Genomic DNA, 23,089 nt, shown 5'->3' with positions numbered 1-23,089 from the left:
GTGATTCAAGCTCTTAAAAACAGAATTCTCTGTGAGTTAAATATTATCTCTCTGGCGGAAGGGAATTTAACAACGACAATACCATAACCTAAGAATTTGAATCCCAGAAGCTAAGGTACTACGGTGCTGGGTTATAACAAAAATTAAGCAGACCTGAATTTCTTTCCTATAAATTACAGCATCTCTCTTCCTCCTACAACTTTTAAGTACTTCTCATGCCTCTATGGAATGGGGACCAAAAGAGGGACTCTTTTTTAGAATGAAAAAACCATTTAAGAACATACACCCTGCTCACATGTAATATTAAGCAGTTGCTCATATAATTTCTGCCCTGAACAAGCTTAATAATAATCTGCTTTAGGAAATGAAAAAATGATTCAAATCTAGGACAAAATGCCTCCCTAAGAAACCTTAGGTTACCCTTATCGAGACCCACATGACCCAAACAATTGGTTTTGTACAGCAATCCTTCTCCCATTCCCTTTGGAACTCATTTTCCCCTTTTTTCACTTTTTAAAATTTTTTCATAAATTTCTTTATTTTTGGCTGTGTTAGGTCTTCATTGCTGCGCGCAAGCTTTCTTTAGCTGCGGTGAGTGGGGGCTACTCTTTGTTGCGGTGCGTGGGCTTCTCATTGCGGTGGCTTCTCTTGCTGCGGAGCACGGGCTCTAGGCGCGTGGGCTTCAGTAGTTGTGGCTCTTGGGCTCTACAGTGCAGGTTCAGTAGTTGTGGCACATGGGCTTAGTTGCTCCGAGGCATGTGGGATCTTCCCTGACCAGGGCTCGAACCTGTGTCCCCTGCATTGGCAGGTGGATTCATAACCACCGCGCCACCAGGGAAGCCCTCCCTTTTTTTTTTTTTTTTTTTTTTGCGTTACGCGGGCCTCTCACTGTTGTGGCCTCTCCCGTTGCAGAGCACAGGCTCCGGACGCGCAGGCTCAGCGGCCATGGCTCACGGGCCTAGCCTAGCGCTCCGCGGCATGTGGGATCTTCCTGGACTGGGGCACCAACCCGTGTCCCCTGCATCGGCAGGCAGACTCTCAACCACTGCACCACCAGGGAAGCCCTCCCCTTTAAAAAAAAAAAAATTATTTATTTGTTTGGCTGCGTTGGGCCTTAGTTGCAGCATGCGGGATCTAGTTCCCTAACCCAGGATCTAGTTCCCTAACCAGAGATCGAACCCAGGTCCCCTGCATTGGGTGCGTGGAGTCTTAACCGCTGGACCACCAGGGAACTCCCACTCATTTCCCTTTTTGAAACAGTAAGCTTAAGGTAGGTTGCTCCATCCATTTAAAACTGGAGACCAGGAATCCCCTGGTGGTCAGTGGTTAGGACTCTGCATTTTCACTGCCAAGGGCCTGGGGTTCAATCCCTGGTTGGGGAACTAAGATCGTGCAAGCCATGCAGCACAGCCAAAAAAAAGAAAAGGAAAGAGAGAGAAAGGGAGAGGGGGGGAGAGAGAGAAAGAGAGAGAGAAAAAGGAAGGAAGGAAGGAAGGAAGGAAGGAAAGGGTCCCAGTCATTGAGCCGCAGCCGAGGACTCAGCAGCCTCCCCTCGAGCCCCCTCGCTTCCTGACGCTCCGTCCCCCCAACCCGCCGTCTTCTGTCTTACGCAGGTGCAGGTCGTTTCCACCAAGGAAAAGGAATCATATGGTATGTCCACTATCCAGAACCTCCACTCTTTCGACCCCTTTGCTGATGCCAGTACGGGTGATGATCTGCTTCCTGCTGCCGCTGAGGATTATAGCCATCTAAGAATTTAACAGAGAAATGGCAGGAAGACCCTTACTACTGTCCAAGGGATAGCTGATGATTACGATAAAAAGAAACTAGTGACGGCGTTTCAGAAGAAATTTGCCTGCGATGGAACTGTAATTGAGCGTCCAGAATATGGAGAAGTAGTTCAGCTACAGGGTGACCAGCGCAAGAACATATGCCAGTTCCTCGTAGAGACTGGACTGGCTAAGGACGATCAGCTGAAGGTTCATGGGTTTTAAGTGCTCCTGGCTCACTGAAGCTTAAGTGAGGATTTCCTTGCAATGAGCAGAATTTTCCTTCTGTCCCTTGTCACAAGTTTAAAAACCTCACAGCTTGTGTAATGTAACCATTTGGGGTCTGCTTTTAACTTGGACTAGTGTAACTCCTTCATGCAATAAACTGAAAAGAGCCATGCTGTCTAGTCTTGAAGTCCCTCATTTAAACAGAGGTCAAGCAGTAGGCACCTGGCAGTGTCCGGCCTGAAACAAAGCAATAACGGCGATGTTTCAGCCAAGTCCAGAGCCCCAAGATGATCACAGGCGGCTATGTCTGGCCAGAAGCTCCTCAGCAATCCCTCTACAGAGTTCCCTGCCCTAAGAGAATGTCGCCACCTGAACAGCCCTCGGTGAAGCTGAGAGTGGAGGATGGGGTGAGGCAGCGATGGCAGCTGTACTGCTAGAGGGAGTCTTTGATCATCAGGGGAAAGATCCCGTGGTATCTCCAACGTGACCAGGTGGGCAGAGCTTAGAGCAGCCACCTTCCTTCTATTGAGGTGACAGGACATCTGGCTTGCCACCAAGGTCTTTTTGACCAGACATATCCTAGCTGATCGATGTCCAAACTAGAATGTGAGGCCAACCTTCTATCAGAGTTAAACTTTTGACAAGGGAACAAATTTCAAACCGATGTATCAGTCATGTAGCTGTAGAGCTCGCAACTTACTAGCAACAGCTGCCCGATGCCACGTGAAGTAACAAACTGGTTTTTTTCCTTCATATTAATGTTATGTATTGTATTTAAACCCTTATTTAAATAAAACTTTTCAGAAACAAAAAAAAGAGAAGAAAGAAAGAAAGAAAAAAGGGTAAAAATGGAGGCCAAGTAATGGAAAAGAAAAGAATCCACAGCTGCTAGGGTGCGCGCGCGCGCGTGTGTGTGTGTGTGTGTGTGTGTGTGTAGATTTCTTAGAGGAGATGGCCACAGGAAAACATCACTATTTTTATTATAAAAGGAGTTATAGTTGAAATGTGATCTCCTACAGTCTGCCAAAAGAGATGACTGTGAGCACACCACAATAGTCTAATAATTAATGGCACTATTTCTATTTACTTATTTATTTGGCTGCATTGGGTCTTCGTTGCTGCACGCGGGCTTTCTTTAGTTGCGTCAAGCGGGGGCTACTCTTCGTTGCGGTGTGCGGGCTTCTCATTGCGGTGGCTTCTTGGTGCGGAGCACAGGCTCTAGGCACACGGGCTTCAGTAGTTGTGGCACGTGGGCTCAGTAGTTGTGCCTTGCGGGCTCCAGAGCACAGGCTCAGTAGTTGTGGCACACGGGCTTAGTTGCTCTGTGGCATGTGGGATCTTCCCGGACCAGGATTTGAACCCGTGTCCCTGCATTAGCAGGTGGATTCTTAACCACTGCGCCACCAGGGAAGCCTCACTATTTCTAATTTTACTCAAGTGCTTTATTTGGCCAGAGCAGTACACACATGTACATGAAAATGTCACTGCGTTTTAACCAATCATAATGTATAATGAGCCATGCTTCCTCCTTTTACAATTTAAGTGATATTTGAATCTCATGTGACCATGGGTCAATATTTATTTTGCTTGGCTTTTTAATGTGTTTTCGGTGTCTCAAAAAGTTTATTTGGCAGTTGGCCAATCCCCACAAAGTGAATGAGGAAGATGAAACATACTGTTTGGAACAGATAAGTTTGATTAAAATAAACACCTGAAACACAGCCGCCATAGGATGGGTTTTCACAGCATCTGGACATTAACAACAGCTATCACTTCCAAGATTACATATAAAAAAAAAAAAGCAAACAAACAAAAAACTCAGCATTCACTAGAACAGATTTGAAGAAATGGGTCCATTCATCTTAGGCAAAGGAAGTGGCACACAAAAAATACTTTAAATTTTACTAGATCTGTTATTTAGTTACTTATATACACAAAACACTATTTATATCCCAGTTAAGTACTAAGCTAAGAGCTTTTCATTACATTCACCTATACATTGAGAATAAACTCCAAAATATGCTATTATGGTCAAGAAGTTTAAAAATAAGTCTTCATCTAAATAACTCCTGCAACTCAATAAAGAACCCAATAAAAAGTGGGCAAAAAATTTGAACAGAGGGCTTCCCTGGTTGCGCAGTGGTTAAGAATCCGTCTGCCAATGCAGGGGACACAGGTTTGAGCCCTGGTCGGGGAAGATCCCACATGCCGCGGAGCAACTAAGCCCGTGTGCCACAACTACTGAGCCTGTGCTCTAAAGCCCACGAGCCACAACTACCGAAGCCCACGCGCCTGGAGCCGGTGCGCCGCAACAAGAGAAGCCACCGCAATGAGAAGCCCGTGAGCTGCAACAAAGAGTAGCCCCCACTCGCGGCAACTAGAGAAAGCCTGCGCACAGCAACGAAGACCCAACACAGCCATAAATTTAAAAAATAATAAAAAATAAAAATTTGAACAGATACTTCACCAAAAAAGATACAGAAATGGCAGATAAGCACACAAAAAGATGCTCGACATCATTAGTCATTAAGGAAATGCAAATTAAAACCACATTGACATAACTATTATACAACCACAAGAATGGCTAATATTAAAAAGAGTTATAATACTAATTGCTGGTAAGGATGTGGAACAACTGGAATCCTCATACATTGCTGGTGGGAATGCAAAGTGGTACAGCCACTTTGCAACATTATTTTTTTTACTTTATTTTTATTATTATGATTTTTTTGGCCGTACTGCGTGGCTTGTGGGATCTTAGTTCCCAGACCAGGGATCAAACCCGCATCCTCAGTAATGAAAGTGCAGAGTCTTAACGACTAAACTTGGCTGTACTGGGGAATTCCCTGGTACAGCCTCTTTGGAAAAGTTTGCCAGGTTTTTTAAATTATTATTATTCTTTTTAATTTTTTTGGCTGCATTGGGTCTTAGTTGCGGCACGTGGGATCTTTTGTTGCAGCACGCGGGCTTCTCTCCAGTTTCTCTCTAGTTGTGGTGCGCAGGCTCCAGAGCGCATGGCCTCTCTAGTATTGGCGCATGGGCTCAGTAGTTGCAGCATGTGGGTTTAGTTGCCCTGTGGCATGTGGGATCTTAGTTCCCCAACCAGGGATCGAACCCACATCCCCTGCATTGGAAGGCGGATTCTTAACCACTGGACCACCAGGGAAGTCCCGCCAGTTTTTTTTTTTTTTAATAAAGTTAAATATATACTTACCGTAAAACCTGGCACACAATTTCTAATTATTTATCCAAGGGAAATGAAAACATATGTACATAAAGACCTGTACACAAATGTTCAGAGCATCTTTATTCGTAACAGCCAAAAAGTGGAAATAACACAAATATCTATGGATTGGTGAATGTATACAAAGTGCAGTGTATACGTACAATGGAATACTACTCAGCAATAAAAAGGAACAAACAGTTCCTGTATATGCAAAATATATCGCAAAAGCATTATGCTAAGCGAAAGAATTCAGACACAAAAAACTTCATACTTTATGATTCCACTTACATGACATTCTACTAGAATGTTTCTAGAAAGGGATTAAATGGAAAGAAGCATAAAGGAGATTTTTGAGATGATGAAAATGTTCTATACCTTGCTTGTGGTGAAGGTTATATGACTATGTACTTTTATGAAAACTCACTGAGTTTCTGGGCACTATACACACAGAAAGAACCTTACTAACAAGAAGTTGCGACACTGAATTCTTTTTTTTTTTTTGCGGTACGCGGGCCTCTCACTGCTGTGGCCTCTCCCGTTGCGGAGCACAGGCTCCAGACGCGCAGGCTCAGCGGCCATGGCTCACGGGCCCAGCCACTCCACGGCATGTGGTATCTTCCCGGACCAGGGCACGAACCCGTGTCCCCTGCATCGGCAGGCGGACTCTCAACCACTGCGCCACCAGGGAAGCCCCTGAATTCTTATTTAAAATAAAATTATAGCATTAATATTTTCTAGTGTTTCTTTATTAAAAGAATCAGGTCACATGCACTTGAGACAATGGTGATAAATATCAAAGCAGGATTAGTTTTTATGAGACCCAAACGCTGGCTCTTAGGACGTACAACACTGATTCAGTAGAGTTAAAGGAACTTCCTAATAGGCTAGAGTCCTACCTTGGCTGGTTCTGCATTACACTAGCATAAAGCTTAATATTTATTGACTGCTGGGAATTCCAGTGGTTAGGACTCCATGCTCTCACTGCCAAGGGCCCGGGGTCGATCCCTGGTTGGGGAACTAAAATCCCATAAGCCGCATGGCTTGGCCAAAACAACAACAACAAAAATATATATATATAGACTGCTCATTATCATTCAGTAAAACAAGACTTTTTAGTTATTCCATTTTGAATCAAAATATTAGGGCAAGTGTGTCAGAGAACACAACACATCAGAGGCACTGAACTCTACCCATTGAGGAACTCTTGACTTTAAGTTTTGGAGGACTGAAGTCCCCATTGACAGTCTGTTGGACTAAAGAGGCCAGGAAAGAGCCCAATACACAGTTTGGACAAATTAAAGACAAACAAACAAAACCAGGGACTTTCTGGAATGGAGGTGTTCTCTAAAAGAAGTTTTTCCTTTTAAAACCCTCTCCCTCAATCTTAATCTGATATAATTCTCTTCATCTTTCTCAACATATTTTTATTTTTAAAAATTTTGTTCTTTTGTTTTATCTTTTAGATTTCACATATAAAAGAAAACATATAGTATTTGTCTTTTTCTGTCTGACTTCAAGAAGCATAATGTCCTCCAGGTCCATCCATGTTGTTGCAAATGGCAAAAAAAAATTTTTTTTCTTTAAATATTTATTTATGGCTGTGTCGGGTCTTAGTTGCAGAAGGCGGGATCTTTTATTGCAGTGCACGGGCTTCTCTCTAGTTGTGGCACGAGGGCTCAGTAGCTGCGGCGTGTGTACTTAGCTGCTCCTCAGCATGTGGGATCTTAGTTCCCTGACCAGGGATCGAACCTACGTCCCCTGCATTGGAAGGAGGATTTTTTTTTAAATTTATTTATTTGTTTTTATTTTTGCCTGTGTTGGGTCTTCATTGCTGTGAGCGGGCTTTCTCTAGTTGCGGCAAGCGGGAGCTACTCTTCGTTGTGGTGCGCGGGCTTCTCACTGTGGTTTCTTGTCTTATTGCAGAGCAGGGGCTCTAGGCGTGCGGGCTTCAGTAGTTGTGGCACGCAGGCTCTAGAGCGCAGGCTCAGTAGTTGTGGCGCACAGGTTTAGTTGCTCCACGGCATGTGGGATCTTCCCGGGCCAGGGCTCGAACCCGTGTCCCCTGCATTGGCAGGCAGCTTCTTAAGCACTGCACCACCAGGGAAGCCCCTGGAAGGTGGATTCTTAACCACTGGACCACCAGGGAAGTCCCCAAATGGCAAAAATTTTATGGCTGAGTAATATTCTGTGTATGTGTGTGTGAGTGTGTATGTATCTCATATGTTATCCATTCATCTGCTGATGGACACTTAGGTTGTTCCTATATCTTGGCTATTGTAAATAATGCTGCTTTGAACACTGGAGGCAAATATCTTCTTGAATTAGTGTTTTCATTTTCTTCAGATAAATACCCAGAGGCGGAATTGATGGACTGTATGGCAGTTTTATTTTTAATTTTCTGAGGAACCTCCATACCGTTTTCCATAGTGACTGTACCAATGTACATTCCCACCAACAGTGCACCAAGGTTCCCTTTTCTCCACATTCTCACCAGCATTTGTTATCTCTTGTCTTTTTTGGTAAAAGTCATTCTAACAGGTGTGAGGTGGTATCTCACTGTGGTTTTTACTTGTATTTATTTCCCTGATGATCAGTGATGACGAGCATCTTTTCACGTGCCTGTTGGCCATCAGTTTGTCTCCATTGGAAAAATGCCTATTCAGCTCCTCCGTCCTGTTTTTTTCTCTTTCTCTGTAGTTAACTATCCTTTGTAGAAATGTAATGTGTTTTTAGTATTGCTGCCTCAAACCTTCTTTGGGAAGTAGCTAGTCAACAAAGTAGAGACTTTTTAAAGTTAGTACAAGACAGGAAAAAGATATACTTAGTGAAATAAATTGTTACAATTTTCACATAAGGCACAAATCAAGGGCAGGAATTGTTACCTGGAGAACTAAGGAAGCCAGGTTTCAGATCTCAAGAATTAAAGAGACATAAATAATACTTTAAATGGTTTTAAAAGGCATGCTAATTCAAAGGCAAGTATAAGAGAAACAAGTCCAACCAACTACATTTTCTCCCCTTTTCCCTTCTCATGAAAGTCTTCTTGGGAATAAAATTTCATTTTTAATCCTAGGCTCCTTATTCTAGTGCTGTTTCAAAGAGAATTAAAGTAACACCGGACTTCTCTGGTGGTGCAGTGGTTAAGAATCCACCTGCCAATGCAGGGGACATGGGTTCGAGCCCTGGTCGGGGAAGATCTCACATGCCGTGGAGCGACTAAGCCCGTGCACCACAACTTCTGAGCCTGCTCTCTAGAACCCGTAAGCCACAACTACTGAAGCCTGTGCACCTAGAGACTGTGATCCGCAACAAGAGAAGCCACCGCAATGAGAAGCCTGCACACCACAATGAAGAGTAGCCCCCACTCACCACAACTAGAGATAGCCTGCGCGCAGCAACCAAGACCCAAGGCAGCCAAAAATAAAATAAATTAAATAAATTATTTTTAAAAAAATAATTAAAAAAAGAATCCGCCTGCTAAAGCACAGGACACGGGTTCGAGCCCTGGTCCGGGAAGATCCCACACGCCACGGAGCAACTAAGCCCAGGTGTCACAACTACTGAGCCTGCGCTCTAGAGCCCGCAAGCCACAACTACTGAGCCCACGTGCCACAACTACTGAAGCCCGCGTGCCTAGAGCTGGTGTTCCACAACAAGAGAAGCCACCACAATGAGAAGCCTGAGCACCGCGACGAAGAGTAGCCCCCGCTCGCCGCAACTAGAGAAAGCCGGCACGCAGCAACGAAGACCCAACGCAGCCAAAAATAAATAATAAATAAATAAATTTATTTTAAAAATAATAATAAATAAAGTAACACCATAATGAAAAAGTCATTTCCACCTCAGTAAGTTTTAAAGCTGTGCCCTGGCGTCGAGTTCCGTGATTGGCCTATAAGTACTCTGCCAGTTAGTGGAAGAACTAGGATCCAGATCTCCCAACTCCCAGTCCCAGAGATCGTCCCACTACTTATTTATTCCACAAACATGTATTGAGCACCTACTGTGTGCTTCGTAGTGTTTTAGTGCTTAAAGTGCATCAGTGAATAAAACAAACCAACATCTCTGCCCTGGGAGAATTAATTCACACTGTCTGTACACACTCAGCATACACCCTGACAATAACAGTATTATTACATCTTTACAGATGATCCTTTCCTCTATTATAAATGTGTGTGTGTGTGTTTTAAGTACTTTATCTCCTAATAATTTCTTCTACGCAATTAAGTAATCTCCTTTATCAATGCCACACATCCCAGCCCTGGGGTTTCCAAGGCTTAAAATAGACAAGCTCTCACAGAAACCTCTGATGGAGTTAGCACCTTCTCCGGCTGGAAACGTCTTTCAAGTTTCCTAAACTTAAAAGCACCGGGTGGGGGATTTTTCTCTTCAAAGGCGTCATGGCAGCAAACGCGGAAGAAAAGACCTACACTTTCAAGGCCATCTTCGCACGCATCCAGTGGTTCGGCTACCTCGGCTCTTAGCCCCCATCCTCACCCCTGTAGCCCTAGACTCGATACCTAGGCGACTCTATTAACAATCCCATATTTCACCTATGAAAAGCCCACTCTCAATATTTCCATCGGCGGCACGAACATCCTTCCACCTTCCTTCCCCTCCCCGCCCCTGAAACAATTTCTCAGTAGTCGCTTTTTACCTAAATAAGTTTGTCCCACATTTCCTAACAGGCATGTCCCAAATACACCACCTTGCCTTGCTTCAAGGCTCTTTCCCTTACATTATTTGATCCCCAAGAGAATTCTGGGGTGGGCAGGGATTGGCGCGAGACCAAATTTGGAGAGAAGCCTCTTACTCAGGGCTGGGACTAGGGGGAGGCTAGCTGGGCGCCTAGTGCGCAAACCCGAAGGAGGCACGCGGCACCGGCTCGACCCCAACAGTGAGCTCCCCTTTCCATTTTGCTCCTTAGGAGCCTCACTCGCCTCACCCTGTTTTTATTGCCACCGCTTCCTCAACACCCCCAAAGTCATCGCACGCTGAGCCCCCTTGTCTGGTCCTTCCCGTGCACTGCCCCAGGTCCCCGGGAGTCCACCTCGCTAAGGGCCCCCGCAGGTGCCACCGCCCACCCACGCCCTCCCGGCGCTGGGGCTCCCGCCCACCCCACCCCGCCCTCCAACGGGATTCCCCGTCCCCGGGCCCGCCCCCGCCGCTCCTCCTCCCCGACACACCGCCCTCCCCGCCGCAGACGCGGTTCTCGCCGGGGGTTCTCTCGCCCCGCTGCCCCCTTTCCCCAGCCTTCGGAACGGGGAGTGGGCGCCCCGCTACCCCCCGCCAGGCAGATAGTGTGCTCCTCCGCTTCCTTCCAGTTCTCTGACCCCTTCGACTCTCCCTCCCTCAGGCCCCGGGTGGCAAGGTGCGGAGGCCCGGCCCCACCGCCGGGCCCAGGATTGTTTACTCACTCATCCTCCATCCTGAGCCGCAGGGACCTGCCGCTAGGGCGCCTGCGCACCGCGGCCCCGCCCCCACGCCGCGGCCCCGCCCCGCGCCTCCTCCCGGCGCGTGCGCACTGCGTTGCCCGCGACCGCTGGTCAGGCCGGCTGGGCATCCTTCTTCGCACTTCTGCGGTTTGGCGCCAATACCCCAAACTCGGGAGTCCGAGGTGGTGCAACCCGATCCCGACGGTTTCCAAGGCGGCGCTGTCAGGGGACAGGAAGGGCTCTTGGGAAACCTCCCGGAGCCATTAATATCTTTAAGACTTTATCCAGTAGTTGCATCATCCCCACACGCTAGTTACATGCCTCACTTCATAATTTGAAACCAACCTGGAACCCCTTCATTACAGATCCTTCACATCTACAAATACCCCCAAACGCCCGTCTATGGGCTCTAAGTTATCATTCTTGCTTTATTTACACCGAACTGCCCTATTTCTGTCAATAGTTTTCTCAGTCACTTAGATTCAAATCAGTTGCCTTGAGTCAAAGTATCTTCTCACAAGATACCTGTAAGTTACCAAAGGAAAAAGAGTAACTTTACAGGGGAGAAATCTGGCAGACATCACCTTGACCAAGTGATCAAAGTTAACATTACTAGTGCTGAGAGATATTCTTACTAGGTACCTCTCAATATGATGCAATGAGAAGGGTACAAAATCACTTACATAGTTGTCTTGAAAAAAATGCATAAGCTGAGTTAATCATGAGGAAGCATCAGACAAATCCAAAATAAGGGGCAGTTTACACAATAACTAGCCAGTATCTTCAAAAATGTCAAGGTTAAAAAAGGCAAAGGGTGAGGAACTGTCCAGATTAGAGGAGACTGAGCAGACATGACAACTAAATGTAATGTGTGATCCTGGCTTGGATCCTCGTCCAGAAAAAGCACACCAGTGGGATAACTGATGACATTAGAATAAGGTCTGTAGATTAGTTAATAGTATTTTTTCCATCTTAATTCCTGGTTTCGGCAATCGCATTTCTTCAACATTTGAGGAAGTTGGCTCCAGGGCATAGAGGAACTCTCTACCACTTGTAACTCTTTTGTAAATCTGAAATTATTTCAAAATATAAAGTTAAAACTTAAAATACAAAATAACATTACCTTAAATTTGTCTCCCCAGACATAATTTAAAAGCCTATAATCATTTTTTTCTTCAAATAATTTTCATAACAACTCTATGAAGTAGGTAGGAAGGATTTCAGTTTTACACACGAGGCTATTCTGGTGTAAAGGGGTTAAAAGACTTGCCTCACACAGATGAAAAACTGTTCTGTCAGATCTTAAACTCGGGTCTCTGGATTGCAGATTTAGTGTTCTTTTCCTTATATCAGAACCTTTGACTTCTCTGTTTTCCTCTTGCTTATATCCAATTCACAAGAAAATCAAGGCAAATATTCCTTAATACTTGGCAATTTTCAATGATGTTCCTTTCCATTCCAAATGCTTTCTAGACCAGTGGTTCTCAAATTTGGTTCACATTGAAATCACCTGGGGAGTTTTAATAACTACTGATTTCTTCCTCCCACCTTCAGAGAGCCTGATACATTGGTTTGGGGTTTGGCTTGGGCTTCAAGAATTCTCAGAGCATCCCAGGTGATTCCACTGTGTAACCGAGTTTGAGAACCATTACACTACATAAATAATTGTTGAAATAAAGAATATGGGTTTAGGGCTTCCCTGGTGGCGCAGTGGTTGAGAGTCCGCCTGCCGATGCAGGGGACACGGGTTCATGCCCTGGTCCGGGAAGATCCCAGATGCCGCGGAGCGGCCGGGCCTGTGAGCCATGGCCGCTGAGCCTACGCGTCCGGAGCCTGTACTCCGCAACGGGAGAGGCCACAACAGTGAGAGGCCCGCATACCGCAAAAAAAAAAAAAAAAAAAAAAAAAGAATATGGGTTTAAAAGGGGGGGAAGGGGACAGGCAGCAGGTTAAAAAAAAAAGAATCTGGGTTATCTAAGGAGAGATGTTCAGAAGATCTGAATGTCAGGACTGAGACTGGAGAGCAGTTTGAGAACCATCAGCTTATTGTTGTTAACTAACACCATGGAAGTGGACCACTTGGTTTTCAGGAAGTATGCCAAGTGACAAGAGGAGAGATACAAAGACATTCTGTGATAACAAAGAAAATATGGTTACAAAAATATTTTGAGGTGGAAAGGAAGGAAGGAGAGGGGATATATCTGTACATATCAGAGTGTACAATGCAGCTCAAGCTCCACCTCCTCCTGCCAGCCCCCCAGGATCTCCCCCAGCTTCAACTCCATTACCACTTTATACTCGCTACCAGGCTGTCTACCTCTCTGATATCCATCACAATGTTAGACATAGGACTAAACCCAGGGTTTAGTTATCCTTGTTCACTAGAGGATTATAAAACCAACTTTCCACATCACCAGTAAGTGTGGGGTTCTTGGGGAAAATTTGTCTGCCAATTGGTTCCTCTCTCCCTCTCTGATGGGAGAGAGTTTTTCCTGAGACCAGGCTCCTTCTTAGCTGACCATGGTCCATGAGACGCTATCAGCCAATCTTTGGCCAGCTCTTCCTCTAACTTTTTCTTTTCCAACCCTTTACGTCTTTGCCCTATAAATTCGTAGAAAAACTGTTGGCAAGTGGTCAGCTACTAGACCTTTGAAAAACAGTACCATCACCCCTGCCCCACTCCTCCCAGCCCCACCCCCAGGCAGTTAATAGGAGAAAGGAATAACTGTGTCACTCCTGGCTTCCAGTTGCTCATCTTGCTCTTAAATTGGAGGCCTCTGGGGCTGAAGGAAACTGGACAAAGTGTGCTGAGTAGCCTAATAGGACTTTTTTTTTTACTCAAAGTTCCCTATTGTGGAAAAATAAAATAATGTGTTTAATTTCTGAAACCTGATGCCTGATTTGCCTTGGCAGCCATCCTCCTGGGCTTGGCCGAGAGTCCAGCAACACTAATATACTGATTAATACCAGCTCAACTTGCTCCCTGGAGAAGAAGAGCATTATTTACTTGACCATTTTCTTAAATCCTTTTTAATTTGCATGTATTTTAGCATGATCTTATTGGCTTTACCATGCTGTATCTCTGACCACTGGCCCCAAAGAAGCCTCAGGGAAGACTGTTCTGCTCTGTGCACTCACAACCCCATCACAAGCAAGATTTTGTTCCACCCGGTGATTAGAAATGACATGTCACGTGTTCTGTTTCTTCTGGGGCAGGCAAGTTCTAAGTGTACTTTTGTCCCCTGCTGGTCTTCAGGCCACTAGTAGAAAGGGAGGGAGCTGATGCTTCCCAGAATTCAAACAGGGCTTTCTGTACTGTTCCTTCCTCCCTTCCAACTTTCCTCCCTTCCACGGTAACCCCTCTGCTCATTCTGCCCCTCCCTTGTAAAGCCCACAGGGATATCAAATAGCTTTTCTCTGAAGGGACACAGAGGATTGAGGAACCGTTGGGCCCCAGACAGTCCCTGACAGGGAAATGTAAACACAGCTGTAGAGATGGGAGCAACCCATCTTCCCTCCTCCCCCATTTCCCACCCAGAAGCAGGGAAAGGCCACCCTGCTGCGGAGAAACAAACAAGCAAACAAAACAAAGCACAGCCTCAAAGCCTGCATGAAGGTCACCAGAAACAAGCTGCTGCCCAGGCCTTGATGGGACCAGCTGAGGTGCCAGACCCCTCCCTGAACACTTAGAGCAAAGGCAGCTCCAGAGCAAGTTGAGGTCTGGACATTACTGAGCCTGGAAACATGGCTCGATTTTTGAAGCCTCTCCACTCCTGGACATTTTGTCTTCTAATCTCAAAAACCCAGCTTTCCGCCTCAGGTACTTATCTCCTGACCCCTAGTTGCTTAGGGATCATAATGCATTCAATTCAGCAAGTAAGAACAGGCCCACAATAAACCCTTGTCCAGGGCTCTCAGAAGTTTAAACTCTGAACCTCCAAGCCAAAATATTAGAAAGGGCCTCCTTAGCTTTTGTTAATTACAAAATAAATAATTCCAGCAGGAAGGAGAATTACTTTGGGGGATTATTTGGTGGGATTCAGGCCTTGCTTTGCACATACTGGGAAAGCTCCAACGCCACAGCTAGGGTGGTGCTGCCCATTCTCACTCTCTTGGCATAGTGAATGCAGGGCCTTGATCCCACGGGACACGCTCTTGGCACGGCGCTGCCTGGGAAGTAGCTCTGATCGGGTGGACAGCTAATGAGCTGTGCTTCCTTCTTGGCCATCAGGGCCCTCAACTGTAAAACTGCAGAAGTAGAAAGACAATAATAGCCTTCAAATACTGACCACTCAGTATGTGCCTGGCATTGTGCTAAGTGCTTTACAGTAGGTCATCTCGTTCCATATGAAGTCAGCAATATTCTTACGCTCACTTTACAACTGAGGGAACCAGGGCTTAAAGAGATTCTGGAACTTGGCCAAGGTCAGCCAGCTGGTAAATGGCGGGGCCAGGATTTGGGCCCCATCATTCTGACTCCAAACCTACCCTCTAAACCATTCCACTCTACCTCCTCTATTCTCTGAGGTCTTCTAGCTCTGAATCACAAGTCTGGATTTTCTCCATGGTTTTTTCCTTTCACTGGCGGTGCCAGGAAGAGAAATGTGTTTGGGACTCTCCTCTGCAAGTTCAGAGGAAAACAGTTCCTAATAGACAAGGGGCTCCTTACTTCCTCTGTACTAGAGATGCCAATCAAAGCTGGACACTGGACAGACCCCCATATCAGCAGGGCACAGCCTGTGTGAAAGACAAACAAATCCTAGCCAGACAGGAAAGGGGAGTTCCCCTTGGTTCTGTGACCCCCCCCCTTCTTTCTTCCCTGGCTTATCCGCAGGGTCCCATGCTGCTGATACTGCGGCCCTTTGCACCCCACTGCAGCTAGGATGAGATACCAGGCTATGGAAACTCTTCTGGAGAAAGAAAAGTATAATACATAATCTACAGATTCCATGCACGACATTGTATGGAAAGAACCAAAAATAAATCACATTTCTTTATACATTTAACAAATTGCTTTTAGCATTCACATATTCATTAACTATTGGATTGTAGGTGAACCTACCTCATCTCGTACAATCCTTGCAAGATGCCTGGGGGTAGGTGCTTTTATCCCTGTTTTACAGAGAAGAACACTGAGGCTCAGGGAGACTGACAACATTGGCCATGGCCACATGACTGGTAAGTAGGAGGGCTGGAATTCAAACCCAGGCTAGGACTATCTGACTCCAAAGCCTGTACTCTTTTCAATAAAGAGTGTTGTGTAATGAAAACAACCAAAATTATGAAATGGGAAGGATCCCAGAATATCTTGGAAACAGAGTTGCATAACTATATGTGGTACACGTTATGATATTAACTACCATTTACTGCATGCTTCCTAGTGCCAGACATCGGGCCAAATGCTGTAACACGCTTCATCGCTACTGCTCAGTGAGATACATGCTAGTAACCCCATTTCTGCAGGTAAGAAAACAGGCAAGCTCAAAGGGGTTAAGTAACTTGCACAAGGTCACATAAGTGACCTTCTGTCTACAGGTTGGATAGCAGGTTGACTTCCATCAGGTGTTAACCTTTCTTAGCCTCAGTTTCCTCCTTTGTAAAGTGGGTTGCTATGGTACCTACTATAATGGAGTTGTGAGGGTTTTTTTGATGGTGGTGGTGGTGGTTTCTGTTGTTTTGGCCACGCCACAAGGCATGTGGGATCTTAGCTCCCCAACCAGGGATCGGACCCATGCCCCCTGCAGTGGAAACGTGTAGCCTTAACCACTGGACCACCAGGGAATTCCATGAGTTGTGATTTTTAAGTGAAACAATTTGTATGAAGCACTGAGCACACTGCTTGGCTCCCTCAGGGCATCCCCATGTTACACAACACCTAGACTTCTGGGGTGCTGGGGAGGGGTAGAAGGATTCCTGGGGATGGTTTCAGAGGACAGTCCTAAGGAATGGAAGAAGGGTGAAAGCAATCCTGGCATCTGGCATTGGGTCCTGACAGCAACCATGAGTCAGCCCCAGGTGCCGAGGGACCAGCAGTGTTCTCAGCACTGCTGGGTGTGTGCTGTGGTCTCTTGGCCATGGTCCTCTTCAGTCACACTGTCTGAACGTCATTCTTATAAATCTGGCCTGGGTTCTTTTCAGAAAAACAGCCTCCACCATGTGATGTCATGGTCCAGCCTTGGTCAGGGAAGGAAGCAGGGAGGAGGTTGTGTGTACAGAGTTGGGTGAAACAGGATCTTCTTATTTCTGGAGGGGCCCATCTGGTCCTGGAAGAAACTCTCTACCCTTCTGCCCTCCCTTCAAGACTCAGTAAAGAATCAATATTCTGATCTGGAGTGAGAGGGAGGTGACAAATCTAATGGTTAAGACCTGAAGCTTAGCATCAAACGGTCCTGGGTTCATATCCTGACTTTGCCAATTACTTCCTCTGGGACCTTGAGAAAATCACTCCTGTTTTCCCCATTTCACCCATGGACAAGATAATTCTGATGTTATGGTGGTGAAGTTTTAAGAAATGCTTGGAAATCACTCAGCATATGTGTCAGGGAACACACTCTGCAGCACATAGTAATTGTTCAATAAATGTAGCTACTATTAAGTCCCCAGCAGTTGATGAGGAACATGGCTTGACAATTTTCTCTGCTTTTTACATATAACTTATAGATATTATAAGAGAGCCAGCGTTTTCTCCAATAACCATTCTTCCCTGTGAGAGGTGGTCAGGCTCCTCACGCCAGCACCCTGGAGATGAGGAGGCTGGGGAGAGACGGAGTAGTTGTGTCCCTACCCCTTTGTCTTCCCTCCCTTAGCCAGCTGGCTCCCTGGCTGTAGCTCTTCTGGTTCTCCCTGCTGCCTCCCTGCCCTCTGAAGAAGCCTGTCTCCTCTCTCCAGATTGGAAAGATTAGCTGTCCCCAGCCAGAACTTCGGGCTTCCCTGACCCTGGCTCTCCCCCACACCTTCTCCTGTGCTCTGCTCTTTATTTTGCAGACAGCTGGGGAAGAGGCCAGCATGTACCATTGTCTCTATGCAGTAGAAAAGCGAATTCCGGGATGCTCTGCATGTAATTTCATTGTGTAGGAGGCCCCCAGTGCTTCTGACTCCCCCTATGTTGTTCTGGACTTGTCTGTGTGCATAGGGGGAAGGCTGAGGATTACAAGTGGCACTCCTCCTTAGGATCAAGTTACCTCTCCCCCTGCTCCAGGCAGGATGACCTTTGGCCCCTAATAAGAAGGGAAATTTACATGGCAGTAAGATCCCTGCCCAGGAGAAGTCAATACAGGTTGAGGCCAGAAATCTCAGGTCAATGTCCAGCTGGATCAGAACCAGATCCCTCTCTTCCCAAGCCCTGGGGGTGGGAGTGGGCTAAGGACAGAGGAATAAGGGATTGTGTAGGAAACTCAAAGCCTAGACGCTACTAGATATAAGGAAAAAAGACTGAAGACAATACTACACTGCAGTTAAAAGGAAAGAGGCACATCTGTATATGGTATCATGGAAAGATGACCCAAGACATTACTAATTTTTAAAAAGTCGCTGAACAAGGATATTAATTCCCATTTATGCTTTTTTAGGTCCAAAATACCTGGGGGAGGTGAGAAAGGAATGGGGTTATAACGTTTTCTGTGTTTAAGTATTCTGCAATGAGTATATACTTATGTATTACTTGCAATTAAAAAGTATGTCTTTATAGCAAAAAGTACATATTTTAAAGCAGAAACAGGCTCAGAAAGGAAACGGCCCGCAGCGGTGGAAAATACGACTTCCCATGAAAGAGCCAGCCCCTGTCCCTAATGAAGCCCTTCTCTGGCCCCTTGCTGCAGATCATGGGACTATTTCCTATGGCAACTTGGAAAAGGTGAGGTCTCTAGTCCCCGTTCAGTCCCAAAGGACCCCCATAGCAGCAGACCCGCAGTTACCAGGATGCCCCCAGGGGTCAAATGAAAACAGCCAAACATCCAACTGGCTAGGAAAAGTGAGAAGAGGAAAATCAGGAGGGGAGGAAATTTACAGATTCTCCAACAGGTTTGAACTCCCAAGTTCAGGGAGGATTACAACAAGCTCTCCTTCTCCACATCATGATGCAAGCTTAACTCCAACTCTAGGCTAAAATACCGCTTTCTACCAAGTCACTTGTATTTTCCCTTTTGCTTTTTATATATGAAAATATATAATTTTATTTTATATATGAAATGTTTTATATATTTTATATATGAAAATGTTGAGCTCCAAATATATATTTTATATATGAAATGTTGAGCTCCAAAGATGTGAAATGGCCTACCTAAGGTTACACAGCAAGACAGAGGCAAAACCTGCCTTCAGAATCCTAACCAATGTTTGTTTGTTTTTATCCGTTATACCATACTGCCTTATTTAAAACCCAGCATTTGTTTTTGTCAACTTTAATCTTGATCCCAACCCTAGTCTTTACCCACAGTGGGCTCAGGTGCCTCTGGCCAGTGGAAATGGCTGATTTTGCTTTCTGCCCCTCCTTGCTTCCTCCTCCCCTCTTATCACCTACAAATCTCCCTCTTGACCATGTTTCCTTCTTTTTTTTTTTGCGGTACGCGGGCCTCCCACTGTTGTGGCCTCTCCCGTTGCAGAGCACAGGCTCCGGACGCGCAGGCTCAGCGGCCATGGCTCACGGGCCCAGCCGCTCCGCAGCATATGGGATCCTCCCGGACCGGGGCACGAACCCGCGTCCCCTGCCTCGGCAGGCAGACCCTCAACCACTGCGCCACCAGAGAAGCCCCCATGTTTCCTTCTTGAAAAGGGCAATCACAGGTGGGAGGGAAGGAACGGAGTTTGTCCCTGGCCTGAAGTGACTCCAAGGCAGCCTGGCTCTTTTCTGCCCATTGCAGAAGATGACCTTCACCAGGAAGGCTTGGGGGTTCATGCCAAGTGGGCCAATTCCCTTCTCCCTCTGGATGCCTTGCTAAAGCAACCTCTTGATCCTAGCTATGGAAGAACAACAGGTTATCAGTGGCCATGATTTAAGAGCCTAGGACCCCGAGATGAAGATTTGAAGAGAGATGGTGCAAGATAATTTGTGGTGGGAAGGAATCAGTAAACTGGGACAACAGCAGCAGCTGAGTCCAAGGGTCAGTGTCTGGGAGTAATTTAGGAAAGTTCGGTGCTGACAGCTGTGTCTGGAGTTGAACGTCATGGCCAAATCAGCTCCTGGGATCCTCGGCTGCTTCAGGCCTACAAAGCTCTGGCTCAGGACACAGAGACAGCTGTGGTGTGGCAGAAGTCAGGGCCGCTGGGGCCCCATGCTCAGCCTTGCTGTTTCTCAGCTGTGTGGCTTTAGGCAAGTCCTTAGGAAAGGAGGAAAGGAAACTAGCATCTGCCTAAGTGAGTGCAGTGCCCTTTCACAAGTGTCACTCTCACTACAGATTAGTGAGGAGGGTAACGTCCCTGTTTCACATGGGAGGAATCTGAGAATTCATGAAGGTAACTGAGGTCATTCCAGGCTATATAGCTGGAAAATGGGAAGACGGAATTAGGACTCAGAGCTTCTGAGCTCAAGTCCTGGGCACTTTCCCCTGGGCTTTAGCTTCTTCCTCTGTAAATAATGTACCCACCTCATGAATGAAGTCACACATTGTAGGTTCTAAACCTTCCCTTTTCACAACCTTGGCCCTGAGGAGTTGTGGCCACCTTCTTCTTGGGAATGGAGCAGTCTTACTTTTGCCACTGCACTCAATCTGGTTCGTGGGTCTAGGCCCCAGGGGGTGCCTCGAAGGCAAGGTATTCGGACTTCGCTTTCCCCTCTACCTCTATCCCCAGGCCTTCTCCAGACTCTGAAGGTCTGGCTCCCTCTTCTCCTCCTCCTCCTCGATTTTGGCAGGCGGGCTGACATCAGTGGGTGTTCCCAAGGAAAGGGAACTCTGAGCCGAGCTCCACGGGCCCCTTCCCCCACGGCCCCGGACAGCCCCAACCCCCAGCCTTAGAAACGGCAGCGTTCAGAGGCCCTCTGAGCTCCCAAACCCCTCCCTCTTTTCGCTACCCGCCCCCCCCCACGCCCCCGCCGCCTCGCGGAGGAAGGGAAGGGGTTGCTAGAGTCCGGGGAGCGGAGGCTCAGAGACCCCGACGAGTCCTGGGCGCCACGCAGCCGAGCCCAGGAAATGGATGCCGGTTCTGGGGTTACGAGGGGAGCTGTCCAGCCCCGCAGGGTGAGCTAGCAGAAAGGGTGAGCCAACGTCGGCCAGGCGGAGGGAGCGGCGGGCGCCAGGGCCGGGTGGGGCAGCGACTCCCCCTCCAGCCCGCCGGCCCCGGGCGTCGCCCCCGCCCCCCACGTGGCCGCAGCCGTCCCAGCCCCTGCGAGGAAGCGGCGCGGCTTCCTGCGGCTTGGGACGGGGATATAGGCGCCCCCGCCCGGGACCGGCTCAGCGCCGCCGCTCCTCCTCGCCTGTTCGCCGCGCGATGGCCTCGCTCCGGGCGGAGCGCGCTGCCGGCGGCCCGCGGCTCCCCGCGACCGGCGCCGGGCGACCGGCAGCGCTCCGCCTCCTCCTGCTGCTGGGCGGTAAGCGCAGCGCCCCGAGGCCCGGGCGGGAGGCGCGGGAGGCCCTGGAGGGGAGACGGGCTGGACGGCCAAGACCGGAACGGGCCCCGGGGTGCGGATGCGGACAGCGCTGCTCTTTGGACAGTCCCTGGCCCCACCACGGTGAGGGCGCAGCGCGAGCTGCTTCCCACTGGGGAAAAGCTGGCGTGCCCGGGTCCCACAGAGAGGTCTTGGGACGTCTGGAGCTGGCGAGGAGGGAGGGGTTTGGATGTGAGTGGGAATGAATTGGTGCAGCCCCTCTTTTCTGGGCACTGAGGCATCCCGTGGGGGCCTGGATTGCTTCCCTTTTTTTTCTGAGCGTAGCCCTGACTTCCAAGGGTCTCAGCCCCCAACCCACACACCCCTTCCTCCAGGCTCCAGATCCCCAGCATCCCGTCTCCCTGCCCCTTTTCTGCCCACAGCTGTCCTGAAGCCCCAGGAGTCCCTGGCTCAACTTCTTCCCACCCCAGACGTCTTAAAGTCAGAAGGTGAGTACCCAGCAGCTGTGGGAGGGTGGCCCAGGGCAAGGAGAAGAGAGGTCTGTGGGGAGTGTCCCTTTCTCACAAGCCAGGCCCCAAACCCAACTGGTGCCCCTAAGTTCTGCTCTGTTCTCTCTTGGGGTTCCTTGTTGTCTACCTCTCATCCCACAAAGCCTCCAGCCGGCTCTGAGCTGGCCCACCTCACAGGTGGATTAGAAGAGCCCAGAAAAAGTGTATGTGGAAGTTCTTGCCAGGCGGGGTAGTGCTGGGCACATGGAAGACATTAAATTTTTCCCGACCTGAGACTCTCTCCTCAGCCAGGACTGTCTTGCTTGGGAAGGCTTCTGAGGCTCTCCGGGTAGTTCCCATATTTGAGGACAGGAACAGTGGTTCCTCAATGGAAGTGCCTGGACCAGAGGGCTTGGAGGGTGGCGTAGGGGTGTGGTCAACGTGCAGCATCTCTGCCCACAGGGAAAACAGTGGAGGAGAAGTATGAGACAAATATCCTACGTTGCTGGGATGATTATAAGGTTCAAATGGACTCTATCGAAAAGGATTGGTGTGACTGGGCACTCATTAGCAGGTAGGGGCCGTGCTGGAGGGCGGCTTGGGCCAGGGCTAGGGCTTGCTCTTTGTGGGCCTTGAGTAAGTGTGGGACAGTCCTCTTTTTGGGCCCAACCCTTCCCTCACTCTAGTCCTCTCCTGTCCCCAGGCCTTACAGCATCCTTCGAGACTGCTTGGAAAGGAATGCAGAAGAGTTTGGCCTGGGCTTCCCCAATCCCTGGGCAGAACAGATCATCTTTGAGACTCACCAGATCCACTTTGCCAACTGCTCCCTGGGGCAGCCCCCCTTCTCAGACCCCCCAGAGGATGTGCTCCTGGCCATGATCATAGCCCCCATCTGCCTCATCCCCTTTCTCGTCACCCTTGTGGTGTGGAGGAGTAAAGACAGTGAAGCCCAGACCTAGGGTGGCGTGAGCTCTTCAGCCGCCATCTTACTTCTTTCCTCTGCAGGTCTCTCCCCTCGCCTCCCTACTTCCTTCTCTCACTCCTACCCCAACTGCAGATCCTTAGATCGGTGGAAATGGAAGCTGGGTGGGGTCAAGGCTCAAGTTCTGTAATCTTCAAAATAAAACTGTTTTTTTTTGTACACTGTTCCCCTCCCTATCCCAGTGGGGCCTGTGTCCTTCCCAGAGTCTCTGCCATTCCCACAGGCCCTCTGTTCTGAGCAGCAGAGCTGGAGGAATCTGGATAGGCCCACTGTTTTGTTCACTTACCTGCCCCCCACCACCCCTTCCCCCACCCGAAGGCCACACCCATATACTTCCTTCTCTCAAGGCCAGGCCTTTCCTGCGTCTATCCAAACCCAGCTCCAGGAAACGTGCAGGAAGAGACTCCCTTCCGGTCTGGAGAGC

The 23,089-nt window shown here is 48.0% G+C and overlaps 2 protein-coding genes and 2 pseudogenes across 4 annotated transcripts in view; 2 read left to right on the top strand and 2 right to left on the bottom strand.

Annotated features, from left to right (window-relative positions):
* EZH1 (enhancer of zeste 1 polycomb repressive complex 2 subunit) overlaps positions 1-10,708 on the bottom strand; it is a 31,705-nt gene extending 20,997 nt beyond the window's left edge. For 2 of the 3 annotated variants that reach the window (XM_030840062.2, XM_060290118.1), the window contains exon 1: positions 10,638-10,708. The gene's annotated coding sequence lies outside the window, so the exon portion shown is untranslated. Of the gene's footprint in view, positions 1-1,609; positions 1,760-10,637 lie in introns of those variants that run through there. The other variant, XM_060290119.1, reaches the window with a different exon arrangement.
* LOC115843730 (eukaryotic translation initiation factor 1 pseudogene) lies at positions 1,653-2,736 on the top strand (annotated as a pseudogene).
* An 8,836-nt stretch (positions 10,709-19,544) lies between the features above and the next one.
* LOC132594327 (uncharacterized) lies at positions 19,545-21,074 on the bottom strand (annotated as a pseudogene).
* RAMP2 (receptor activity modifying protein 2) lies at positions 20,864-22,824 on the top strand. Its single transcript, XM_030839958.3, has 4 exons — positions 20,864-21,177; positions 21,618-21,683; positions 22,146-22,257; positions 22,387-22,824. The coding sequence occupies exons 1-4, from the start codon at positions 21,078-21,080 to the stop codon at positions 22,640-22,642; spliced, it is 534 nt and encodes a 177-aa protein (XP_030695818.1). The 5' UTR covers positions 20,864-21,077; the 3' UTR covers positions 22,643-22,824.
* The last annotated feature ends 265 nt before the right edge of the window (positions 22,825-23,089 follow it).

This window comes from Globicephala melas, chromosome 20 (assembly GCF_963455315.2).
Source record: "Globicephala melas chromosome 20, mGloMel1.2, whole genome shotgun sequence".
Lineage (NCBI taxonomy): Eukaryota > Metazoa > Chordata > Mammalia > Artiodactyla > Delphinidae > Globicephala > Globicephala melas.
The sequence above is the reverse complement of the archived record's forward strand: the minus strand, read 5'-3'. Positions and strand labels throughout refer to the sequence as shown.

Excerpts from the sequence above, each read along its gene's own strand:
- RAMP2 (XM_030839958.3), top strand. The coding sequence starts at position 21,078 with ATGGCCTCGCTCCGGGCGGAGCGCGCTGCCGGCGGCCCGCGGCTCCCC. Across the intron at positions 21,178-21,617 it reads CCTCCTCCTGCTGCTGGGCG|CTGTCCTGAAGCCCCAGGAG; the intron begins GTAAGCGCAGCG and ends TTCTGCCCACAG. Across the intron at positions 22,258-22,386 it reads GACTGGGCACTCATTAGCAG|GCCTTACAGCATCCTTCGAG; the intron begins GTAGGGGCCGTG and ends TCCTGTCCCCAG.